Genomic DNA, 20,759 nt, shown 5'->3' with positions numbered 1-20,759 from the left:
TTTCTATGTTATTTAATTCAGTTCGCCAACACATAAAATGCCAAACAATGGAGGGTCAATAAAATTTGGGGAAAAATTCAAAAAAGGACCCCAAGTACCTTGACTTTCTCAAATAAGGGCCTAAAGTGCCATTTTTATTTCAAAAAAGGGGCCTAATCAACGGTGTTTTCGTCTTTTTACATTTTGGGATTTTTTTTTTCATTCTTTTCCCTTTTTTTTTCTCTCTTCCTCCCCGCTGGTTACCATCATCGCTGTCTTCTTCTTTCCTTCTTTTCTTGAACCATCAGACTTCTCTGAACTGTTACTCCATTCTACCCCTCGCTCCTCTTTACAAAAACGACCATGGCCGACCCGCCCCCCGCTGGAAGTCGTCGAATTACAAAAAGCACGCCTCCGACCCAGCGGCTCGCTCCCATCCCCGCTCTCTTGGAAGCGCCCATGATGGAGAGTGGGTTCCAAAGCCTGTGCACGTCGCACGCCTCGAATTGCCCGTGCTCACCGGCGATGGTGTGCTAGGAGACCTCGCGGCTCCTGCCGTCCTACGACAACGAGCTGGCCACAGCTTGGGCGCGGCCCTGGCAGTGCTCATCGTATACCTGAAGACGGCCTTCGGGAGCGCGGCCCTACTTGTCACTGTCACCTCCTTCGGGACCCCACGGATGGGCAACTGAAGCTTTCGGTGTTGCCTTGAGGAGCAGCGATCAAGGTTTTGTGCACCGTCAACTTAGATGACCTGATAAACAAAGCGCCCGAGTACGTCATCGACCGGGCCGACGCCGGCGACAGCGTCCTCAGCGACTGGGATATCCGGGTGCTGCGTTTGCCAAGCTGGATTCGGAGGCGCATGGTGGACACAATGGGAGTTTGCTAAGGAGGAGAGGGAGCTGAGGCTCAGCAGCTGGGACTCGCTGTACCTCAGTGAGATCCGTGTATGAACAGGGGAAAAAATAGCTTAACTAGGAAGTCAACTCTACTTCTGAGTTCTGACCAACTGTAGGTGCCTTTACAATGGCTTCACTCATTCCATCAACATATGGGAACAACTGCCCGGGCACCGAGTAGCTCGTGGTTCTGAACCCACGAAAACTTTTGTGCTATGTGCCGTTGAAGCGAGACGTGAACTAGCTGGATAACCTCAAGACCTACCTGCACTTGGTGGACGGCTTCAAGTGAGCTCGAACTGCTCGTTTAGAGCCACCGTAAAGAGGGTGATCATCGGCGGCCACTTAGTCGGGGCACGACTGTAATTCGACAGCTTCTGGCAAAGGGGCCGGCTGGCAATGGTCATTTTTAGAGGAGCGAGGGGGTAGAGACGGTTTAGGGAAGTTTGAAGGTTCAAGAAGAGAGAAGATGAAGAAAAGAAGAAGACGACCATGAAGGCAAACAGCAGGGAGGAAGAGAAAAAAAAAGGGAAAACGGGAAGGAAAAAGTCAGAAAATATAAAAAGACGAAAAACACCTTTGGTTAGGCCCTTTTTTGAAACAAATAGAACACTTCAGGCTCTTATTTGAAACATGATCCACTTCAAGCCCTTATTTGAGAAACTCAACGCACTTGGGGCCCTTTTTTGAAAATTTCCCTAAAATTTGACACTTAAAAGTAAAATTGAGAAAATGGAAAAAAGCAAAGTTTATAAATTAAGGAGGAAAAACCAATAAAAAAAAAAGGAGAAAAAAAAGGAGAGATGATAAAAAAAAAAAGGGAAGGGAGGGAGAGGGTGACACGTGTTCTCCAAAAGTCTCCTTTTGTTCTTTTGGATAAATAGAAATAGGAAGATATAGATATAGATTATTGGGCCTAATTCCCTAAAAAATCCAAAACTTTACGTTTAGTTTCAAATTTACCCCAAACTTTTTTTTGATTTTCGAAAATACCCTGAACTTTAGGCATAGTCTCAAATCTTTGAACTCTTTTTTTGTCTAGAAAAATCATAAATTTTTTAATATATTCTCAAATCTACCCCATGGTATAGTCCCAATTTGACATGAAATTTTCATGTCGATAAAAAAACCTACATTAGCAAAGTGATGGGGTGATAAGTATGGATCAACGTGGCATTTTCACGTGGATGTTAAATTCACCTCAATAAAGAAATTCTCCAAACCGAAATCGCTCTAGGATATGAAAATTAGGAATGACTAAAGGCGATTTTTGGACAGATGGCTAATGGAGCAGATTTGATACTAGAGTAAAACTTGACGATTTTTTCTTAGGAAAAAAAAATTTGGGTTGATTTGGGACTGAACCTAAAGTTTCGATTTTTTTCAAGACAAAAAAATTCGGGCAAGATTTGAGATTGAACTTCAAGTTGAATGTTTTTCTTAGACAAAAAAAAGTTCACGGCAAATTTGAGGCTTGACCTAAAGTTGGAAATTTTTTTGGGAATTAGGCCTAGATTATTGCAACTTTCATCTATTTCGCATATTTGTGAATTTTCTGTTGAAAGCAAGCAAATTGAATAGCCATCAATTAACTTGTGCTCCATTTGATGTCTATTATCACGTTCAAAAAAGGTTTTCGAACACATCGCCTGAGAATTAGTTCAACTATACATATTTTGGTTTATTTAATGAGATTTGAAAGGGTGACTCCCTGAGGCCAGAATTTCTCGAATGCACCAGCTAGCTACGTTATCTCAAAGGGTTCAACAATTCACGAATAAATAGGAAACTAGCTTCCTTTGCAATTTCAGGATTTTTTTTAAGAGATACAAGTTAAAGCTACATAAGTCAAAACTTCAAATTTCGATTCGCCGAAGTAGGCGAGGAGAACTTTCCATTTACCATGCGACATTATTTATTAGATGCTAGCTATTATTAACTTTCCGGTACATGAATTTGCTCAAATTGGATATTCAATTCGCCAAAGTAGAGGTTGATTTGATATCTTCTTTTGTACGAACCGCATTACCAATCTAGGTTGCTCATCTATAGGTATTGAATGCTGATTATTTAATATTTAACATATAAATGAATAGTCTCGGAGCCAAAAACAACTTGTCAAATGGGTACTGGGTAGGGACATAAGTGAGAAAGGAGAGAAATTTTCGGGGACACAAGGGTAATTAGCGGAAATAGAGGGGCGCTTAAGCAAATCATCAAGAAACGGGAATCGGAAAGTCCCCGAGATAAACATGCGTGCGATTTTCAATTTCACTTGCATCTCGAGCTCATTTCGCATCCCTGTTCGAAAATCACCTAGAGAGAGAGAGAGAGAGAGTCACGCCCTCGGACACGAGCACACGACAACTAACGACTGCGAGCGCTCTCCCTTCAGTTGTTTCACTTCTCGTTCTTGCTCAGAACCCCATGAACCAGCTCCAGCTCGCGAAGCCCTAGGACGACGGACCGCCACTCGTTTCTATTTGCGGGCGGAGAAAAATGGGTCAGAAGCTCGAGCAGCAGCTGAAGGAGCTCGGATCCAAGCTCGAGTCTCATGCTCCCTCTAAGGACGCGCTCGCCAAGCTCTTGAAGGTCTGCATTCTTTCGAATTGTGCGTAAAGGGATTTGCTTTGTCGTCCTTCCGTCTGGGGTAGTTATTTCGGTTAGCTCCTGTTTGGTTGCCGAGGGAGGGGAGGGAGATAGTGGTGGCGAATTTTGTAGTGTGGTTCCGTTTGAGAGGTTGTGGGCTCGCGGGACTCGATTTTGGGGTGTGAGGAAGCGTGGAGATTAACCACAAGGTTGGTGGTACAGGTTGTCCTGTTCTGGTTAGGGTTAGACGCCTTGTGGTTTTGAAGTTTGGGTTTTTAAATTCTGCACCTTTGCTGAGAGTAAATGGATTGTTTAGCAAAATCGATATGGTTGGCCTAGGAGTGGCATCCCTTAACTAGGATAATCTCTCTAACTTATGATGTGAATAATGTTCAAGGACTAATCTTGGCGAGGTTATCATAATTAGGACTGAGTAGCCGTGAACAGCCATCTGAGGGTGCCTTGCCTTTATGCAGATAGATTTGTGTAGGTGGTGATCTAGGATTGAATTTCTCGCTTCTTGGAAGATGAAAGTGAAGCAAGAATCTCATGCATGTAGGTTTTTCGGGTTTGGTGATGAACATATTAACATTATCATAAATTGCTGGCTGTTACACATATTCCTCTTAGTAGGGGTTTGCTTTTGTGTCTTATTAACAAAAGAATGAATCAATGATTTCCACCGTGTCAATTGTCCATAATCTTTACAATTGTCCTTGTCATGTGTCCTGAAACTTTCTGAACTGACGGTAAATTCTCATTTGAGAGAAACCACCAGGAGAGTATATAGACCTTCTTTATATCAGTATCCACAGATGCAGCTTCTGTATACATTCTGAGTGGTTATCAGTAAAGTGTTTAAGTGATTGGATGGAAATTTAGACACTAGCTTGGGTGTGGCGAGGAAGGATACTGATGACAATATTTCTCTTGTCTACACTATTATAAGTTGAATTGTGCTGTCTAGGAATTTTCAAGTTATGGCCGGTAATCATATTTCTTGAAGTAGAGTTTTATTGGATTGTTCGGGCTGAAAATGTGATGCATATGTCTGTGTCATTTGAATTCAGATCCCACATGGTTTCACGTTGAGTCTTGAAAGTGTGAGAATCAAGTAGCCAGGACCATGGCATTGAGCTTTGCGATTTTGTTCTCGAGGCCGTTCATTGACAATAAAAGTTTTAATGCGATATGTTTCTGGGTCTCCTTTTTGTATTCACTCTCCAGATTTTGTCATCTATAGTTTTTCGCTGGGTGCTTTGGTGAAAAAGTCAGTTCATGGTCAAGTCGTGTTGTGAAATCGCACTCTTAAACTGAGTTTTAGCAACAGTCTGCTCGGATGTATATTTTGACATGATGATAGGATTAGGAAGGTAGGAGGTACATGGTGGACCCACAAAAGACCAATATCAGTGGGCTTATTTGTTCACAACTAGACAATGTTCCTTATCTGGTTGCCAGCCTGTGACAAGGCAGAAGTAGTGGAAGTGTGAATGTGGCATTGGGAAGGTTTCACGTGATGAATTGCGTTTGAGGGCATTTGATGGATGGTTTGATGCCAAAGGATAGGACGATGGGAATTGCAGCGCTTCTGAAGAAAGAGAATAGGGAAAAATGTTCAAACCAACTTGTTGCATTTGAGTGTGGGCATAAAAAGCTGTCGAAGAAGGAGAATGCCATGAGAGATGCTAATTCTCCCAAGAGTTAATTTCCTTAGAATCAGGTGTGGTGTGTTGCTGAGGTGTACTTCTTTCAGTGGCTGCACTTAGTATTTTAACTGCCTCAGAATGCTGTGGCAATCAACTACATTTAGTATGTTGAACTAGCAGCATGGATAGCTGCTTTATGATATTTTCTTAAGATTTTTTGTCATTGGGTTGAATTAATTTCCTTTATGGTTGAAAATATTAGTTGCATTGACAATCTTATGATCAACGTTTTTGAGGTAGGACGAGACTTTTTTATGTATGAGCTGAAGAAGCAGCAGCTGTGACAACCCTCAGGCTGGATGTTAATGATGAGCAATCAATTGAAATTGTCTTACATCTGAAACTTATAGTTGACTTGAGGATGTCTTCTATGTCATCTGTTTTTTGCTTAACTTTCATGTTGTTATGGTTAGTCGCGAGGCCTTGGCTTAAATGTATGAACGGAAGGTAATAGTGGAGAATGGACTGGCCTATAACTGTTTTGAAACCCTAAAATTTTGAGCTTGTGGTTGAAGCATGGTTGTTGAGAACCCTGTCCAGATCTTAAAATCTTGTGATTCTAGGATCCAACAACTGAAAGAATAGTCTGGACAAGGAGTTGTCTCGTAGTTTGTTAGGATCTAATAAAGAGTTCCAATCCTGATCGATAAATTATTAGGATAGTTGTGATTCTGCCAACCCAACCAATTCAAGTTCAGAGTTGGAATTTCTCTGTCTTGTTTTGTGATTTTAGGTTTGAGTTATCACATTGGTCTTTATAATATCACTTCCTTCAGTTGGTCTTGCCAAAATCATGATTAGTTGTTTGCACACAAGTTTATGGGGGGAATTTCAAGGATGTTGTTATCGTGAATTCAATCTTTAAAACACCCTATTGATCCAGAGTAGAGTTCTGGTTTTGACAATGTTGGTGTCAATTGGCTTGTCTTGGGTATGGATGTTATTAAACCTTGTCCTTCTAATAAGTTCTGAACACCAAGCCCTGATTTCCTGTTACCAGCAATTCTTCGTTCTTCAATCTAGGGATGATTTCTTAGTGCAAAACTTTTGAACTGCCAAGCAGTTTACTGTTTCTTATTTGTTCTCTATGTGCATGCTATGTGGGAAAGTTTCAGATTCTGCTGGTCCGAACATAGTCAATGACTTTACTTCCCATTGATGATATCTGGGGTCCATTCTTTGAAGCATATGGTGTGCTTAGTAAGTTCTTGAGTTATGATTAAATGCTGATTATAAAACGTTCATTAACATTACAGCAAGCTACAACATGTCTATCGGAGCTGGACCAATCGCCATCGGCTTCAACTTTGGAATCTTTAGATCCTTTTTTCAAAGCAATTGTCAAGCCAGAATTGCTAAAACATCCAGACAGAGATGTCAAGCTTCTTGTAGCAGCCTGTGTTTGTGAGATAACTCGAATCACTGCTCCTAATGCCCCCTACGATGATGATGTTTTAAAGGTTTTTGTTACTCCCGCTGAAGTTAATGATTGTTAAATAGGTATCTTGATTGAAGGTTGTGTATTTTATTACAAGCCTTTGCGTAAATTTTTTTTTGCAGGACATATTCCAGTTGATCGTAAGCACTTTCAGTGGATTAAAAGATGCTAGTGGTCCATCATTTGGAAGAAGAGTTGTCATATTAGAGACTGTTGCCAAATATAGGTCATGTGTTGTGATGCTGGATCTAGAATGTGATGATCTGGTGAATGAGATGTTCAGTACATTCTTTGCTGTTGCCAGGTGAGTTTCATTGTTATTTTCTTGCAGGCTGTTGTTATACACTAGCTCTCATGCAATATTGCGTAACTGCTTTCTGCACTGGCAAATTTGTTCCATGGTATGTGTGGTTAGATTAGAACTTTCAGCTGTTATTTACCAGCTTCCTGCGCTGGCCATATTTTCCATGCTATCAGTGGTTGGATTAGGATTTTCAGCTTCATCTGAAGATGGTCAGTTGGTATTCTGATCGACATATGCAGGAACTGGACATGAATGATTGCTAATTTTCTCAAAGTTTCTTTTGCCACATAAAATAGTTCCAATGCACGTGATTATGCGGGACAGAAATGCAGGAGAGGCTTGTCTCGAAAGTTCAACAAGTACCTAAGAAATTGCCTTTTCTACTCTCTGTCCTCCTCCCTCCTTTGTGGACTGTGTACACAATCTGAGCACATTTTGAGAATGATACATGTGCAGTTCTCGTTTTTTCCTGTGTGTTTAGGCCAAAGCACTTCGGATATTCTTCACTTTGGTTGATTCAAGAGAAACAATTAAAATAACGGTGCATGCGAATTGCCAGGGCAGTTAAACTATTTGTGTAATCTACTAATTGTTTATATTATTCATGTCATCTGCATTTGACGAACCTTTGTTTTTTCTATGCTTATAGCCTTAACGATGAGATTGAATGTTTTCTGAGATGCCTGGCCGGGGGTCAGGTTTTACTGTACTTGATGCTACTATAACCTTTCTTCAGTAAGGAGAAACTCACTCAATTGGAACAATGATACATGCAGTGATGAGCATCCAGAAAGTGTTCTGACATCAATGCAGACAATCATGACCGTTCTTTTGGAAGAGAGTGAGGATATCAACGAGGATCTTGTGCTGATTTTACTGTCTGTGTTAGGTCGAAACAGAAATGTGAGTACCTGCAGCTGACTGTATTGCTGTTTAGCATCTTGTTGCATTTCATCTTCCTAGCATGTCTATTTTGGGGAGAATTGATTTTTTTGCAATTTCCAATGTCAGGATGTCTCCGGAGCTGCTAGGAAGCTTGCGATGAAGGTTATAGAGAGCTGTGAAGCAAAACTTGAACCAACTATAAAGCAGCTTCTTGTTTCATTGATGTCTGGAGATAGCAAGCCTTTGAATAATCAAATTGACTACCACGAGGTTATATGTGATGTATATCAATGTGCTCCTCAAATATTGTCAGGAGTCATCCCATATCTAACTGGAGAGCTTCTGGTAATGCAAGACTTTTTGCTTGTTTGTGTGCTTTACATACTGGTTTTTTGGCTAGAAACCTGCTGTACACGTATCAATTCATTCAAGTGTTCCATTGCCTGTGATACCTGCTCAAGTAGTCACTTTTCACTATGCTTTTGGAATGTTTGGATCCGTTGCACCTATAGAGGAACCTGCACACTCTGTTCGACAGCTTAAAAAAGAACTATCGGTAGACTAACATTATTTGCATGATTTTCATTTAAGAGTGGTACTATGTATTATATTCTGGACTCAGGAGGTTTAGCCTTATGGGAAATTGAGGATCATTTCTCAGTTTGTAACATTCTTATATGCAGACGGATCAGCTAGAAGTTCGTTTGAAAGCAGTGAGTCTAGTTGGAGACTTGTTTTCCATTCCAGGCCATGCTATTACTGAGCCTTTCCAGCCAGTCTTTTCAGAGTTCTTGAAGAGGCTTACTGATAGAGCGGTTGAGATAAGAATGTCTGTCCTTGAGCATGTCAAGAACTTCCTTCTGTCAAATCCTTCTAGAGCTGAATCTCCTCAAATAATTGGTAAGCGGAGACTGGTGCATTTTAGACGACAATCTGTGTTTAAAATTTGTTGACATGTTTTCATTTGATTGTTAGCTGCCTTATGTGACCGACTGCTGGACTATGACGAGAACGTGCGAAAGCAAGTTGTCACTGTTATTTGTGATGTCGCGTCTAATTCTCCAAACTCCGTTCCAGCTGACGCTATAAAACTTGTGGCAGATCGTCTTCGAGATAAATCAGTAATTTACCTATCCTACTGCTGCATTGTGCATATGATATTGTTTGCCAGATTCTGTGCTATGGCATGAATTTTAATACTTGTTTCTCAAACTCCCAGCCACTGGTCAAGAAATACACCATGGAGAAGCTAGCTGACATATTTAAGATTCATTGCACGAACTCTGACGTGTCAGTTGGTGGGAATGAATTTGACTGGATACCAGGAAAGATCTTGAGATGCTTCTATGACAGAGATTTTCGGTGAGATGCTTTTAACTAAAATGGACTGCTTATTTATGCTTTCTACTAGTCAATTACATTATAGGAAAGGAGAGCCAAATTTTTGGTTTGCATAGCTTTTGATGCAGAGTTTCAGTGGGTTCTCGTTTCAGATGTATTTTGAAGCTGAATTACTTATAGAATAGTGGCAGTAGGCATGCATAGGCGACCATGAAGTCTGTTTAAACTTACATGGTGAATTATTCCTAACCACATAACCTTAAGTTTTACCATTCTCTTTTTTTCCTCTCGTGTTTTGGGGACTGCACTCTGGATGTTCCACTGAAACTCATTCTGTAGTTTTTTGCAACCTCTTTGGGTGTCTTGAAAGACACTGAAATCAATATCACCCATTTTGTGGACTGTCAGCAAAATCATTTATACTGCCTTGCTCTGGGATTAATTAGTATCAACAAAGCTCATTTTGCATTTCTTTAAGACGTTTCTGGATCTCTAACATCTTGGAAGCCGAAATCCATGAACCCATTCTGCAATAACATTGCATCTTACTTTGTCATGTACCCTTACCTCAATGTTTTTCAGTATTCTTTCCTTATGAAAGCGATTCTGCTTGCCCTTTAAACTCTTATTTCAAGTGGGAGGCCATGTCATGTTCAGGCTAGATAATATTTCGTTTTCTCTACTAATCATTGAAAGGGAGGAACATTTTGCTTTCATAGAAAATGCTACTGGTGTTCAATTTGCTGTCTGTATGGTTTCTTTGCTAATCTAGATTGGCATGCATTCTCTTTTTCATGAAATTATGTCAAACCAACTCAAGATAAAAGAGAAGATGCTAACAATAGGTTGCCTGGGGTAGAAAAATGATGTAACTCTTTCTGATTGATCTTTGTTTGGTCTAAAGGTTGGTTTGGTCTACTAAAAAGATCATGAACTTGTTTGCCTTTTCGTCAGAATAACTTCTTTTCATATAGTTTAGGTTATAATGTGATGACTGCTTCTGAAGTATCTTATAACATTCTTTCTACCATCTTTCATCCAGTTGCATTAGATAGTATTTAGATAGTATGAATTTTATATAACTGGTAAATTTATTGTTGTCAATCTCTAATAGGATTTCTTCATGGATGCCTTTGCATGCTCTGGCTGGTTTGTTATTGAATTGGACCATATATGAAAGTGAATTTGAAATGCTTGAGAGCTTCTGCATTCACTCTTTAATTGCTTGAATGTTTGATTGTGACTGGGGCGTGCATTTCAAAAGCCCAGCTTTCAGAATTTCTGGTTCTCTCTATAGATGAAGTCATTGTGGTGAGGATAATGGGCATGCTAAACACAAATTTGCTGCAATTCAGGAGCTGTAACTACTACTCTAAATTATTTATGTATCTGTCTTAATAAAGGCAAAATTCTTATTGTTTTACTTCGACCTGAACAGATCTGACACAATCGAATCTTTCCTGTATGAATCACTTTATCCAAGTGAGACGTCGATAAGAGAAAAAGTCAAATATTGGGTAAGATTCTTCTTGGCGTTCGATAAGGTTGAGGTAAAAGCTCTTGAACGGATGCTTGAGCAGAAGCAAAGGTTTGTCACAAAACTACATGTCATCTTGAATTAATTATTCGTAATTTATTGACGGAATTTGCTATATTTGCCATTATTCATAATTTCAGGTTACAACAGGAGATGCAGAGGTATCTATCTTTAAGGCAGACGTATCAGGTTTGCAAACTCTGAATATTTATCGGTTTCAAGAAACACACAGGAAAATGGCAACCTGAGCAAGTGATTTCTCCAACTGCAGAATGATGATGCTCCAGAAATCCAGAAGAAGGTGCAATTCTGCTTCAAAATTATGTCTCGGTTCTTTCCCGACCCAGCAAAAGCAGAGGAGAATTTTCAGATTCTCGATCAGTTAAAGGACACTAATGTCTGGAAGATTTTGGCGGGTCTCCTAGATCCAGATACTAGTTTTGATGAGTCTCGTTTATATCAGGTTTGCACTAAAACTAGCAATGAATCTCTCTCAAGGAAAGGAAAAAATTTGAGAGAGTTTTTACACGATTATATTTCAATAGCTTTATTTTCTAATTTGCAGGATAATTTGCTGAAGATTCTTGGTGAAAAACACCGACTTTATGAATTTCTTGGCACATTATCAGTGAAGTGTTCTTATCTGCTGTTCAGCAAGGAGCATGTGAAGGAGATTATTCTCGAAGTGTCTACTCAGAAAAGTGCTGGAAATACTCCTCTCATATCATCTTGCATGAATACTTTAGTGGTAAAGAAACTTGTTTGACCATTGTTTTAGGTACATGTTGTTTGACTGCTTTATTAATTTCCCTTCACATGTTTTGCATGTGTTGGACAATTCAGTCAGTTGAGAAGCCTGTACTTTTACGGGGATCATGGTTGACCCTTTCCCTGCATTTGTAGCTTGACGTGCTGTTGCACATTTTATCCAGTTGCTATCTCAGTGGCTTATTTTTGTGTTGACAGTTCTATTTTCATGGAATATTGCCTCTGTTTTGTCTAAATGTGAATTTTTAGTTTTCCCCTCTGTTATTTATGGCAATGGCATCACACTCAAATGGCCTCTTCCGATGTTCTTGTATTATCCTCTTCCTTTCTTTCTACGCGGACGCTGTTGCTTTGCTTTTTTACTCTTCCTTGTACGTGGGCTGTGGTTTTTCTCTCCAACTGGATATTTGCTTCTGAATTCTCTTTGCTCTCTGTTTTGCAGCTTCTTGCACGGTACAGCCCCTCGCTGCTCGTTGGGGTTGAGGAAGAACTAGTGAATTTTATCAAGGAAGACAATGATACAATTAAGGAGGGGGCCCTTCACATTCTAGCGAAGGCTGGTGGTATCGTAAGAGAACAGCTTGCGACTTCCTCAAGGTATAGTTGTAAGATCTCCCTTTTTTTTTTTGTTTAGTTTGGATCTACTCAAGTACATTCTGGTGTCTGACTGATTTTGTTTGTGTTTAACTTTGCAGCTCGGTGGACCTTATATTGGAGAGGTTATGCTTACAAGGTAGTCGAAGACAGGCTAAGTATGCTGTACATGCTTTAGCAGCAATAACAAAGGATGACGGCCTGAAGTCACTATCTGTATTGTATAAGGTTTGTTCACTACCCTTCAATTAGAGGATCATGTTCTCCCAGCTTACGATTAAGGTGTAATCATCTATTTTTCTCATTTGTGTACAGAGGCTGGTGGATATGCTGGAGGATAAGACGCAGTTACCGGCTGTTCTCCAATCTCTAGGATGCATAGCTCAAACTGCAATGCCAGTTTTTGAGACTAGGGAAGATGAAATTACAGAGTTCATAAAAAGCAAGATTCTGATGTGCAGTGACGTATGTCTGCTGGATTTTTACTTGTGGGCTTACATCCCTTATAGAATTTTGGCAATTTGTGTTTCCTAAAGTATCTGTCAACTGTTGCAGGAGGCGGATGAAAATACAGAGTCAAGCTGGGGTGATAGAAGTGAACTTTGTATGATGAAGGTTAGTAGATTTGGAAGAAGCAAGGCCTTTCCTTTTTTAGGAATGATACGATATATGGATGCATGCTGCTCACGTTGTTTATTTTGTGTCTTTGATGAATATCAAGTGCAACCGTCTTCCGTGCTCATATTTCTGCATTTGCAGATATATGGAATCAAGACACTGGTCAAGAGTTATTTGCCCGCCAAAGATGCTCATCTTCGTCCTGGAATTGACGGCCTCTTGGCAACTCTTAAAAACGTTCTTTTGTTTGGAGAAATGGCAGAAGATGTCAAATCAAGGTAAAACATGCCTGTCTCACTTTTGGTGTCTTAAAGTTTTTACCTTTTATTTTTTTACGAGGACTTTGCTTTTTGGACTCTCACAGTTCAGTTGATAAGGCTCATATGAAGCTGGCTGCTGCAAAGGCAATTATCCGTCTGGCAAAACAGTGGGACGAAAAGATCCCGGTGGACATATTCCACTTGACTCTAAGGGCGTTGTCAGAGGTTGATATTTTTATTTAATTACATTGTTTTTATCTTGTATTTCCTTGCCTTACTGGAGTGGTACAAACCTAAAGTATTTATGCTATTACTGGTGTTTATGTGGTGGTAAATGATGACCATATTCATTACTTTCAAATTTGTAGATTGGTTTCCCTAAAGCCAGGAAAACATTCCTGAGCAAAATCCATCAATATATAAAGGATCGTGTACTTGATGCAAAATATGCTTGTGCCTTCCTGTTTGGGATAGTTGGCTTGAAGACCTCAGAGTTTGAAGAGGTGATTAACGATGCCTTGTTTGAAATGAAATGATGTTCCTCTAAATAATGCCTACCACATGGAAACCAAATCTTGATAAGATGCATAATTATTGTCTTGCTCACATATACAGGAAAAACAGAATCTAGCTGATATCATACAGACTCAATATCAATTAAAGGCAAGGCAACTAGCTATGCAAAGTGATACAAACTCTGTTACTGCTTATCCGGAGTACATTCTCACATACCTGGTGCATGCTCTGGCTCATCATTCGTGTCCTAACATTGACGATTGCAAGGACATTAAAGCCTATGAAGATATATATAGGTAAATCATCTTGTCATGAAAGGGTTATTCAGGATAGATTCTAGTATTTTCTGTTTATTTCTGCTTTTAAATGCTTGGCCCATGTAGCGTTCTTTCTTTGGCTGTTGTCAATGTATTAGTCCTAAATTTGCATGATCGTGGTAGTAGGCTTATATAATCCACACACATGCAAACAAAAGAAAAAAAATATCCTCATGACTATTTAAGAATGTGCTAATCCAGGAGCTAATGCTAGATGTGAATTCTTCCGCAGTCATATTTGCCTCTACTTCTCTTTTCTTGTCATAATTTTTTTTCTTAATTGTGTTAACGTGTATGCCACTTGCTATTGATAGACTGCCTGCATAGAAAGTCTTACCAATGGGTTGCTCCCATATTTGCTACATTTTTTTATGAAGCATCTTGAATCCTTATGCATATGAAATGATGCATTAGGATTGAACTCATGCTGACTTTGGTTTGGGGTGTTGATGCTGAAAACCTATGTAGGGGGCCAATATTAGCTCATACAGTTGATTCTGAAGTTTATGCAATTGATACATAAGAACTTCCTTGTGGCTAAGAGCTTGAATTTACGCAATGTTTTATCCTTAGAGCTTGTGTTTACCATGAGTTTGTTTGTGAAGGTGCTATGGACATTTGTCATGTTGCTAACAACAGACTGTACTTATGGCACATGATATTGTCTTTGTGTTTCAGGCTGTTGTACTTTTTTCTTTCGACTCTAGTAAATGGAGAGGATGATGGCAAATCAGAAGCGGGCCCAAAAAAGGATAAGGAGAGTGTTCCTGTGGTAATTTCTATATTGCAGAATATCAAGTGCTCAGAAGATGCTGTTGATTCAGCAAAGACAAAGGTTGTAAAAGATCTATCCCGTTCTTTTCTGGTTTTACCTCCTACAATAGTTTATTGTGGCTTATTTTCCCTTTTGAAGCATTAGCAAGGACAAAGAAATGGAAAACCTTGATGGTTGCCTAATTAAGGACACTATAGTAAAAACTGCAGTAGTTTATTTGTAAGACTTTACAATCAGACACTCACAATTAATTGTTATGATCTTATCTGTTCCATCTTTGTAATTATCAGAATGCACATGCTATATGTGACCTTGGACTGTCAATTATGAAGAGGTTGACTCAAGCAGATAGCAGCTTGCAAGTGACGCCTCCATCAGTTTCTCTCCCTCTGATGCTTTACAAATCATATGAAACTAAAGAAGGGGATAACTCTGAGGCAAGTGTCTGAAGATCAACGACTAACCTTATTTCTATTGACAGGCATTTGCAATCTTAATATTTGCAATAGGCCTCATTCTATGACTGGAATATTCTGTCTAATTATGTGAAAAATTTGGATCACAGCTCATGCATAGGCTTGATTTATATGTAATTTTTTGCTCGACAGGCTTGATTCTATTGTATATCTGTTAATAAGTCCCTACATGATCTGGAAATTTATGGCACTTTCGCTAAGGAATTCATGCATGCCCTTGCATGGTAGTATTATGGCTTGTTACATTCTATCGTTGTATTTGATAGCAATCCTATCGATAGCTCTTCATGCTTTCTGTCCTAAAAGGGTCATATCTCATTTGCTGATTGAAAATAAAATTGACGTATACCTACAGGTAAAAGTGAGAAACTTATTGTGGATAGATTGGGTATATACTAAGTTTGTTGAACAGTTTTGAGAGAGCTATATGTTGATTTACTAAATAGTAATTTGCTACCGGGCTCTTTCTGCTATGATTGTGGGGACAGGATTAATATGGGAACCCAAGTTCTGATTGTTGATTCTGAGAGAATAGTGTAATCTCAAAGAGTTAAGCTACAAAGGAAACATTGGCAATTAAATGTGAGCGATAGGATTTTCTGTAAGCATGTATTAAGAAGCTAGTCTGGCCTGTTTTTCATGGTATTAATATGTTTCTTTAAAAAAGTAATAGTTTCTCCCCCCATCAGCTAAGAGAAGGTGAGTAGGAGAATAGGATCTTTTGGTCAAACGGCAAGTCCATGCAGTCAGGATAAAGAGACGATAGAATCAGATGAAGCCTTTAAAGACGTGCAGCTTTTATTTGGCTTCTTCCACTTGTTTCCGTAAAACAGGCATATTCTGTTTGAAGATTGATGCAAGATGCTCTTATATGTATTTGTTGTATTTGTTTGCCCTCTAATGTTTCCAAATTAAAAGGTTATCATGTTTTGTTGCCCATATAAAGCATATCATGTTGACTTGTGTATTCGTTCACTTCTCTGATAGGCAAATGAAGGAAAGACTTGGTTGGCTGATGAGAGTATCTTGACACACTTTGAGTCACTGAAATTGGAAACATTTAGCAATGTATGTTCTGAATAGCATTTTCAGTTTTCTGTGAATTTAAATTGACTTGCTTTTTGCTTTACATTATTTCTTACTGTTTCTTTTTGGGGCACATCAGGTTCTTTCAGAAAATCCAGAGGAAGAGGATTCTAAGGTTGATGAACAAGATGGAAACGAACTCCCACTAAAGAAAATTGCAAAACATATGAAATCTCGTGGAAAGAAGGGCAGAAAAGCGACAAAAAGCAAGACTAGTGAAATAAGAAAGCCTGAAAACGATATTGATGTCTTGAATATGGTTAGACAAATAAATTTGGACACTATGGACATGTCTGCCAAGTTGGATTCTGTTAATGGTCATGAACATCGTCACACGAAAGGTACAAAATCTCAACTAAGATATCAAAATGGTGAAAAAAGCGAAGGCAGTGATGCTACGGCAAGTCCCATACCTAAGCGCAAGAGGTCTTCATCTGCACATGGTGCTGTAAAATCACCTAATAGTATGTAACTAGATCCCCTTCATCAGGTCCATTTTATTGTTCAGTTTCAAGTATTGTTACTAATTGAAGTTATTCTCATGAGTGCAGAGAATGCTAAGGAGTCGGAAAGTAAAGCATCTTTGATTGATTCTGACTTATTAGTATCAAGCTTTCGCAAGAAAAGAAGTTCCCCTATGGGGCACTCTGTCAAAGGGTCTGATAGAGGTCATACTGATGAGGCACATGAAGGTCGAGAAGTTCTTGACAATGATCTGAAGGTGATATACCTTCACGTTAGATGATTTTCCATTTTGTGTGTACTTTTCTCTTTCATTAAAATCATCGTCATCACCATCCCTCTCTTTCTCAGTTGGAGGCTGATAAGGCTAGTACAAATGATGTAAAGTCCCCTGGGGGTTCATCCAAGAAGAGGAAACGAAAAAGCATTGCTGGGTTGGCGAGGGTAACTTCTTTCTTTTTACTTGACACATATTTAACCCTTGTTAATAGTGTGTGAAACGTGTAATGTTGCTTCAAGGATCAGGATGCTAAGGGCTTTCAGTTCCTAAGACATTATTCATTTTCAGTTCTTCTGAAGTAGTAAAGATTAGTCGGTGATGATTTTATTGACTACTGGCATAAGTGGGTTTCATGAGTTGTGCCTTTTTTTCATTATGTTCATTGATCATATGGAATAACAGTTATGTTATATGTTGATGTTATGTTGTTCAATCCTCAACATGATTGTCATTTGCCTTTGTGGATGACTCTGTCTAGCTTAACCTGCCATTCAGTAGCTGCAATTTGTGTTTTTTAATCTGTTACTCCCTATGTTGCTGTTATCTTTCAGTGCACATTGAAGGATATTGGAGATCTTGAAGACCTAATCGGATGCAAGATAAAAGTTTGGTGGCCAATGGATAAGAAGTGAGTGACTAATTATCTGATTATGTGCTGGTAACTCTTAAAGTCAATACAATATTCTGGAATTAGGATATAGGTTGTTCGATACAATATCCAGTCAGTTGCTTTTGACGATGCCAAATTCTAGAAGTGTAGGTAACAGATGTTATGGTATTTCTTTAAATAATTTATGTACATTGTCAGTTTTTTTGCAGATAGGGGCAAATGACATGATCTTTGTTATCCCTTTATCTACCATTTTCTCTTAAATTAATTTCGTTTTTCCTCTTCATTTGCATGTCAGTTCCGTTGTAACTCACCTCTCATCCAGCTCTTTTTGCTGAGCTTTCCCTGTTCCGACTGAGTCATGCCTTTTTTACATGATATATGCTGTTGGTCAAACAGGTTCTATCAAGGTACTATCAAGTCATATGACACCGAAAAAAAGAAGCATGTTGTGAGTGAAAAATACCTTTCCTCAAGCTTTTATATTTAATTATCAGGACAGTCTTAAGTTTTAGTTTCATTGTGCATTCTTATTCGAAACTGCTGGATGTTTCATGACAAGGTTCTTTATGATGATGGAGATGTTGAAATACTCAACTTGGAAAAGGAGCGATGGGAACTCATGGACAAGGGGCGTAAACCTGCAAAGGTCAGGGTACCATGTTTCTAGTTGTCTTACGATGCTTTACCAATGCATTCATTGTTTTCTCTACAAACCAGTTTAGGTTTAACTCTCTCTCTGAATCTCTCTAACAGAAGTTAAAATCGTTGAAGGGCTCTTCTGCGAAGAAAGTGTAAGCATCTATCTCCATGTGCATAAAGTTTATCCCCTTGTCCTTTCTGTTACCATTTGATTAGAAGTTTGTCTTCCTTGTCCCGTCTCCCTAGAAGTCTACTTCATAAAATTATTATGTATCTGGACTTATACAAGTGCAAGCAAACTGTCGGAAGCCTTCTTTTCTTTTTGGCATGTGCTGCGAATAATGATCCCTTGTATTCTTTGCAGTTCAACTGGTCAGAAAGAAAAGGTTACGGGCAGTTCTAAGGGGATTAAAGAATCGGTGAAGATGTAAGTGGATTTTACTAGACTGTTCAGCAATTAGATGTCTTTTTTCTTCAAAATTTAAATAAAAAATTCTTCATTTGTAGAGTGAAAGGAAAAAGAACTCCAAAGAAAAAGCCTAACCCTCGAAGTACATCAGAAACTGTCTTTGGTGATGCTGAGGGAAAGGGGGTCTCTGATCTATCAGATGCTGATCCCACAACTTCTAAAGATTATGTTGAATCAGGTGAGATAGTGTCATCTTGTTGATGCAATGCAGTATGTGGTAAATATTCTAGTTCTCCTTTGCCCATTAGTCACTGTACTTGCTCTTGCATGCATATTTGCTGTGGGAGCTCCATGTGATCCGTTTGAGAGCTGTTTTTTAGTTATGTTCCCATGGTTCAAAGAGTATCCTCAACCTTTGCTATATATTTGTTCGAAGTATCGTAAGGGTAAAATAGTCTCCGGAGCTTTAGGGCATATTTTGTATAATATTTGATTTCATTGAATAATAATACAACACGCTACGATTTTCCTTTCTACATCCTTTCTAATTGTTATACGTAGAACTCTCTAACAAGAATATGTCACTTCTCAATTAACAAATATTCTCTTGTATTACATGGATTTGTTGTCTATGGATTTAAAAGATTCTTGATTTTCTTCTGAGAGTGTACTGCAGTGACGATCTATTGCTATGGTCATTATAGTTAAATGTAATTGGAGTATAATGCTTCTGTTTAGTGAGTGCTCAGTCATGTTGCAGACTCCACCTAGTGCAGTAAACTATTAATTAGGTTAAGTAGGTCTGGGGAGGAAATTAGGATGATCTATTAAACTGTATTTGGACATGAAGAATTATGTATTGTATTCTAGGTAACTCGGAAGATCCAGATGCCGAAGAAGTTGATGGGAAACAAATACAGGGGGATGAATCTGACACAGAGATGCGTTCATTTTCTAAACGGAAATGGGTTAAAGAAATGGAGAATAGCCCCAGTAGTGCTGAAGCTCGTGATGAAGAGGAGGAACACAGCGATATGGACAGTTTCCGAGCAGATGATCAGGAATCTGATGAAGAAGAGGGTCCTCCAGCTAAAAGAGTTCGTAAAGGGAACGATTTGGAAACGAAGTCTGCTGGCAGCAAATCTAAAAGCAAAAAGAAATCGGATAGTAAATCCTTAAAAGCATCCATGGTTGCACAGATGGAAATTCCCGATGATGAGCCTCTTGTACTTTCTTTGCTTTGCTGATCATTTTAGATTTCCGTGAGACCTTGGTAATCTTTTTGGCCTCTGATACGATCTTCTGATACATTGCAGAAACTGTGGAAGAGTCGAGTAGGGAAATCAAGCTCGAGGAGGGTAGGCTGATTCAGTTTTCTTGCTTCATCTAGTCTTTTGTAGAATTTTATGCAGTTGTAGGTGTCAAAATCATAAAGCCTCTATTGGAACTAGCACAACCAACAAAGGGGAGGGAATGGAATCCAACTCCGTCGGCAAGATTTGATAGACCGGAGCACCTGTAGAATATCCCTTGCTGACGTTCCCACGTTAACAGATGATCATACAACTGATGCTCTATACTTGTAGCAATAGGATGTTCACCAATGATTCATGTGTTTGTGGAAGAAGCTGTCTTAGCAGTTAGGGATTGTTCAAATGCTAGTCTCTTGTACAGAAGATGTTTATGATAGTGGATTTATTGTTTGAATCGCTACAGCGCCGACAGATACTACTGCTCGCCGACGCTTGTTAGGTCCCATATCTACTATTCTTCTTTAGGTCATATGGTGTATTTTGATAGTTGTACATGATAAGTATACATTAGAGGAACTTTTTCAATGACACAGCTCGTTTTCATGAGTGTAGCTTTCTCGAGGTTTCCTTAGCTTCGTTTCGGATTTCAGTGGCCTGTTTTACATTGATTCGATGGGACGCAATAGGGAAATAAAAATAGATGAATGATGTGTTTTTTTTCTTACGTGTTTCCTCGAGAAAACCCAGTACTCCATTGAAATTGTATATTTATATGTTATAGCAAACAATTAGGTTCTATACTTTAGTTGGCCATTGTTATTGATGTTTTACTCATTGTAACACTTCTTCATCCAGAAGAATAAAATATCCTAATTATCTCTAACGACTAATATCCACGGATTATTTGACAGCTAATTCCAAACTTCGGACCAGAAATTGCAAATCAATTCACAACCATAGAACTGGGAATCTCTACGCGTTCACAATGAATGGCTGCAATGTGGGGGGG

The 20,759-nt window shown here is 39.0% G+C and overlaps 1 protein-coding gene across 1 annotated transcript; it reads left to right on the top strand.

Moving 5' to 3' along the window:
• The first annotated feature begins 3,173 nt into the window (after positions 1 to 3,173).
• On the top strand, positions 3,174 to 20,356 carry LOC115726918 (sister chromatid cohesion protein PDS5 homolog A). The gene is made up of 34 exons (XM_030657001.2): positions 3,174 to 3,473; positions 6,436 to 6,639; positions 6,740 to 6,921; positions 7,698 to 7,824; positions 7,933 to 8,151; positions 8,490 to 8,706; positions 8,782 to 8,927; positions 9,026 to 9,168; positions 10,586 to 10,735; positions 10,825 to 10,873; positions 10,956 to 11,147; positions 11,250 to 11,432; positions 11,895 to 12,049; positions 12,148 to 12,274; positions 12,362 to 12,511; positions 12,602 to 12,661; positions 12,806 to 12,942; positions 13,029 to 13,149; positions 13,293 to 13,427; positions 13,540 to 13,736; positions 14,436 to 14,592; positions 14,823 to 14,969; positions 15,996 to 16,076; positions 16,174 to 16,558; positions 16,646 to 16,815; positions 16,908 to 17,000; positions 17,388 to 17,464; positions 17,846 to 17,897; positions 18,009 to 18,095; positions 18,203 to 18,240; positions 18,453 to 18,515; positions 18,596 to 18,735; positions 19,368 to 19,723; positions 19,814 to 20,356. Exons 1-34 carry the CDS (start codon positions 3,381 to 3,383, stop codon positions 19,862 to 19,864), a joined length of 4,884 nt encoding a protein of 1,627 aa, XP_030512861.2. The 5' UTR covers positions 3,174 to 3,380; the 3' UTR covers positions 19,865 to 20,356.
• The last annotated feature ends 403 nt before the right edge of the window (positions 20,357 to 20,759 follow it).

Source organism: Rhodamnia argentea, chromosome 3, assembly GCF_020921035.1.
Source record: "Rhodamnia argentea isolate NSW1041297 chromosome 3, ASM2092103v1, whole genome shotgun sequence".
Taxonomy (NCBI): domain Eukaryota; kingdom Viridiplantae; phylum Streptophyta; class Magnoliopsida; order Myrtales; family Myrtaceae; genus Rhodamnia; species Rhodamnia argentea.
Note: the sequence above shows the minus strand (reverse complement) of the source record. Positions and strands in the feature narration are given on the sequence as shown.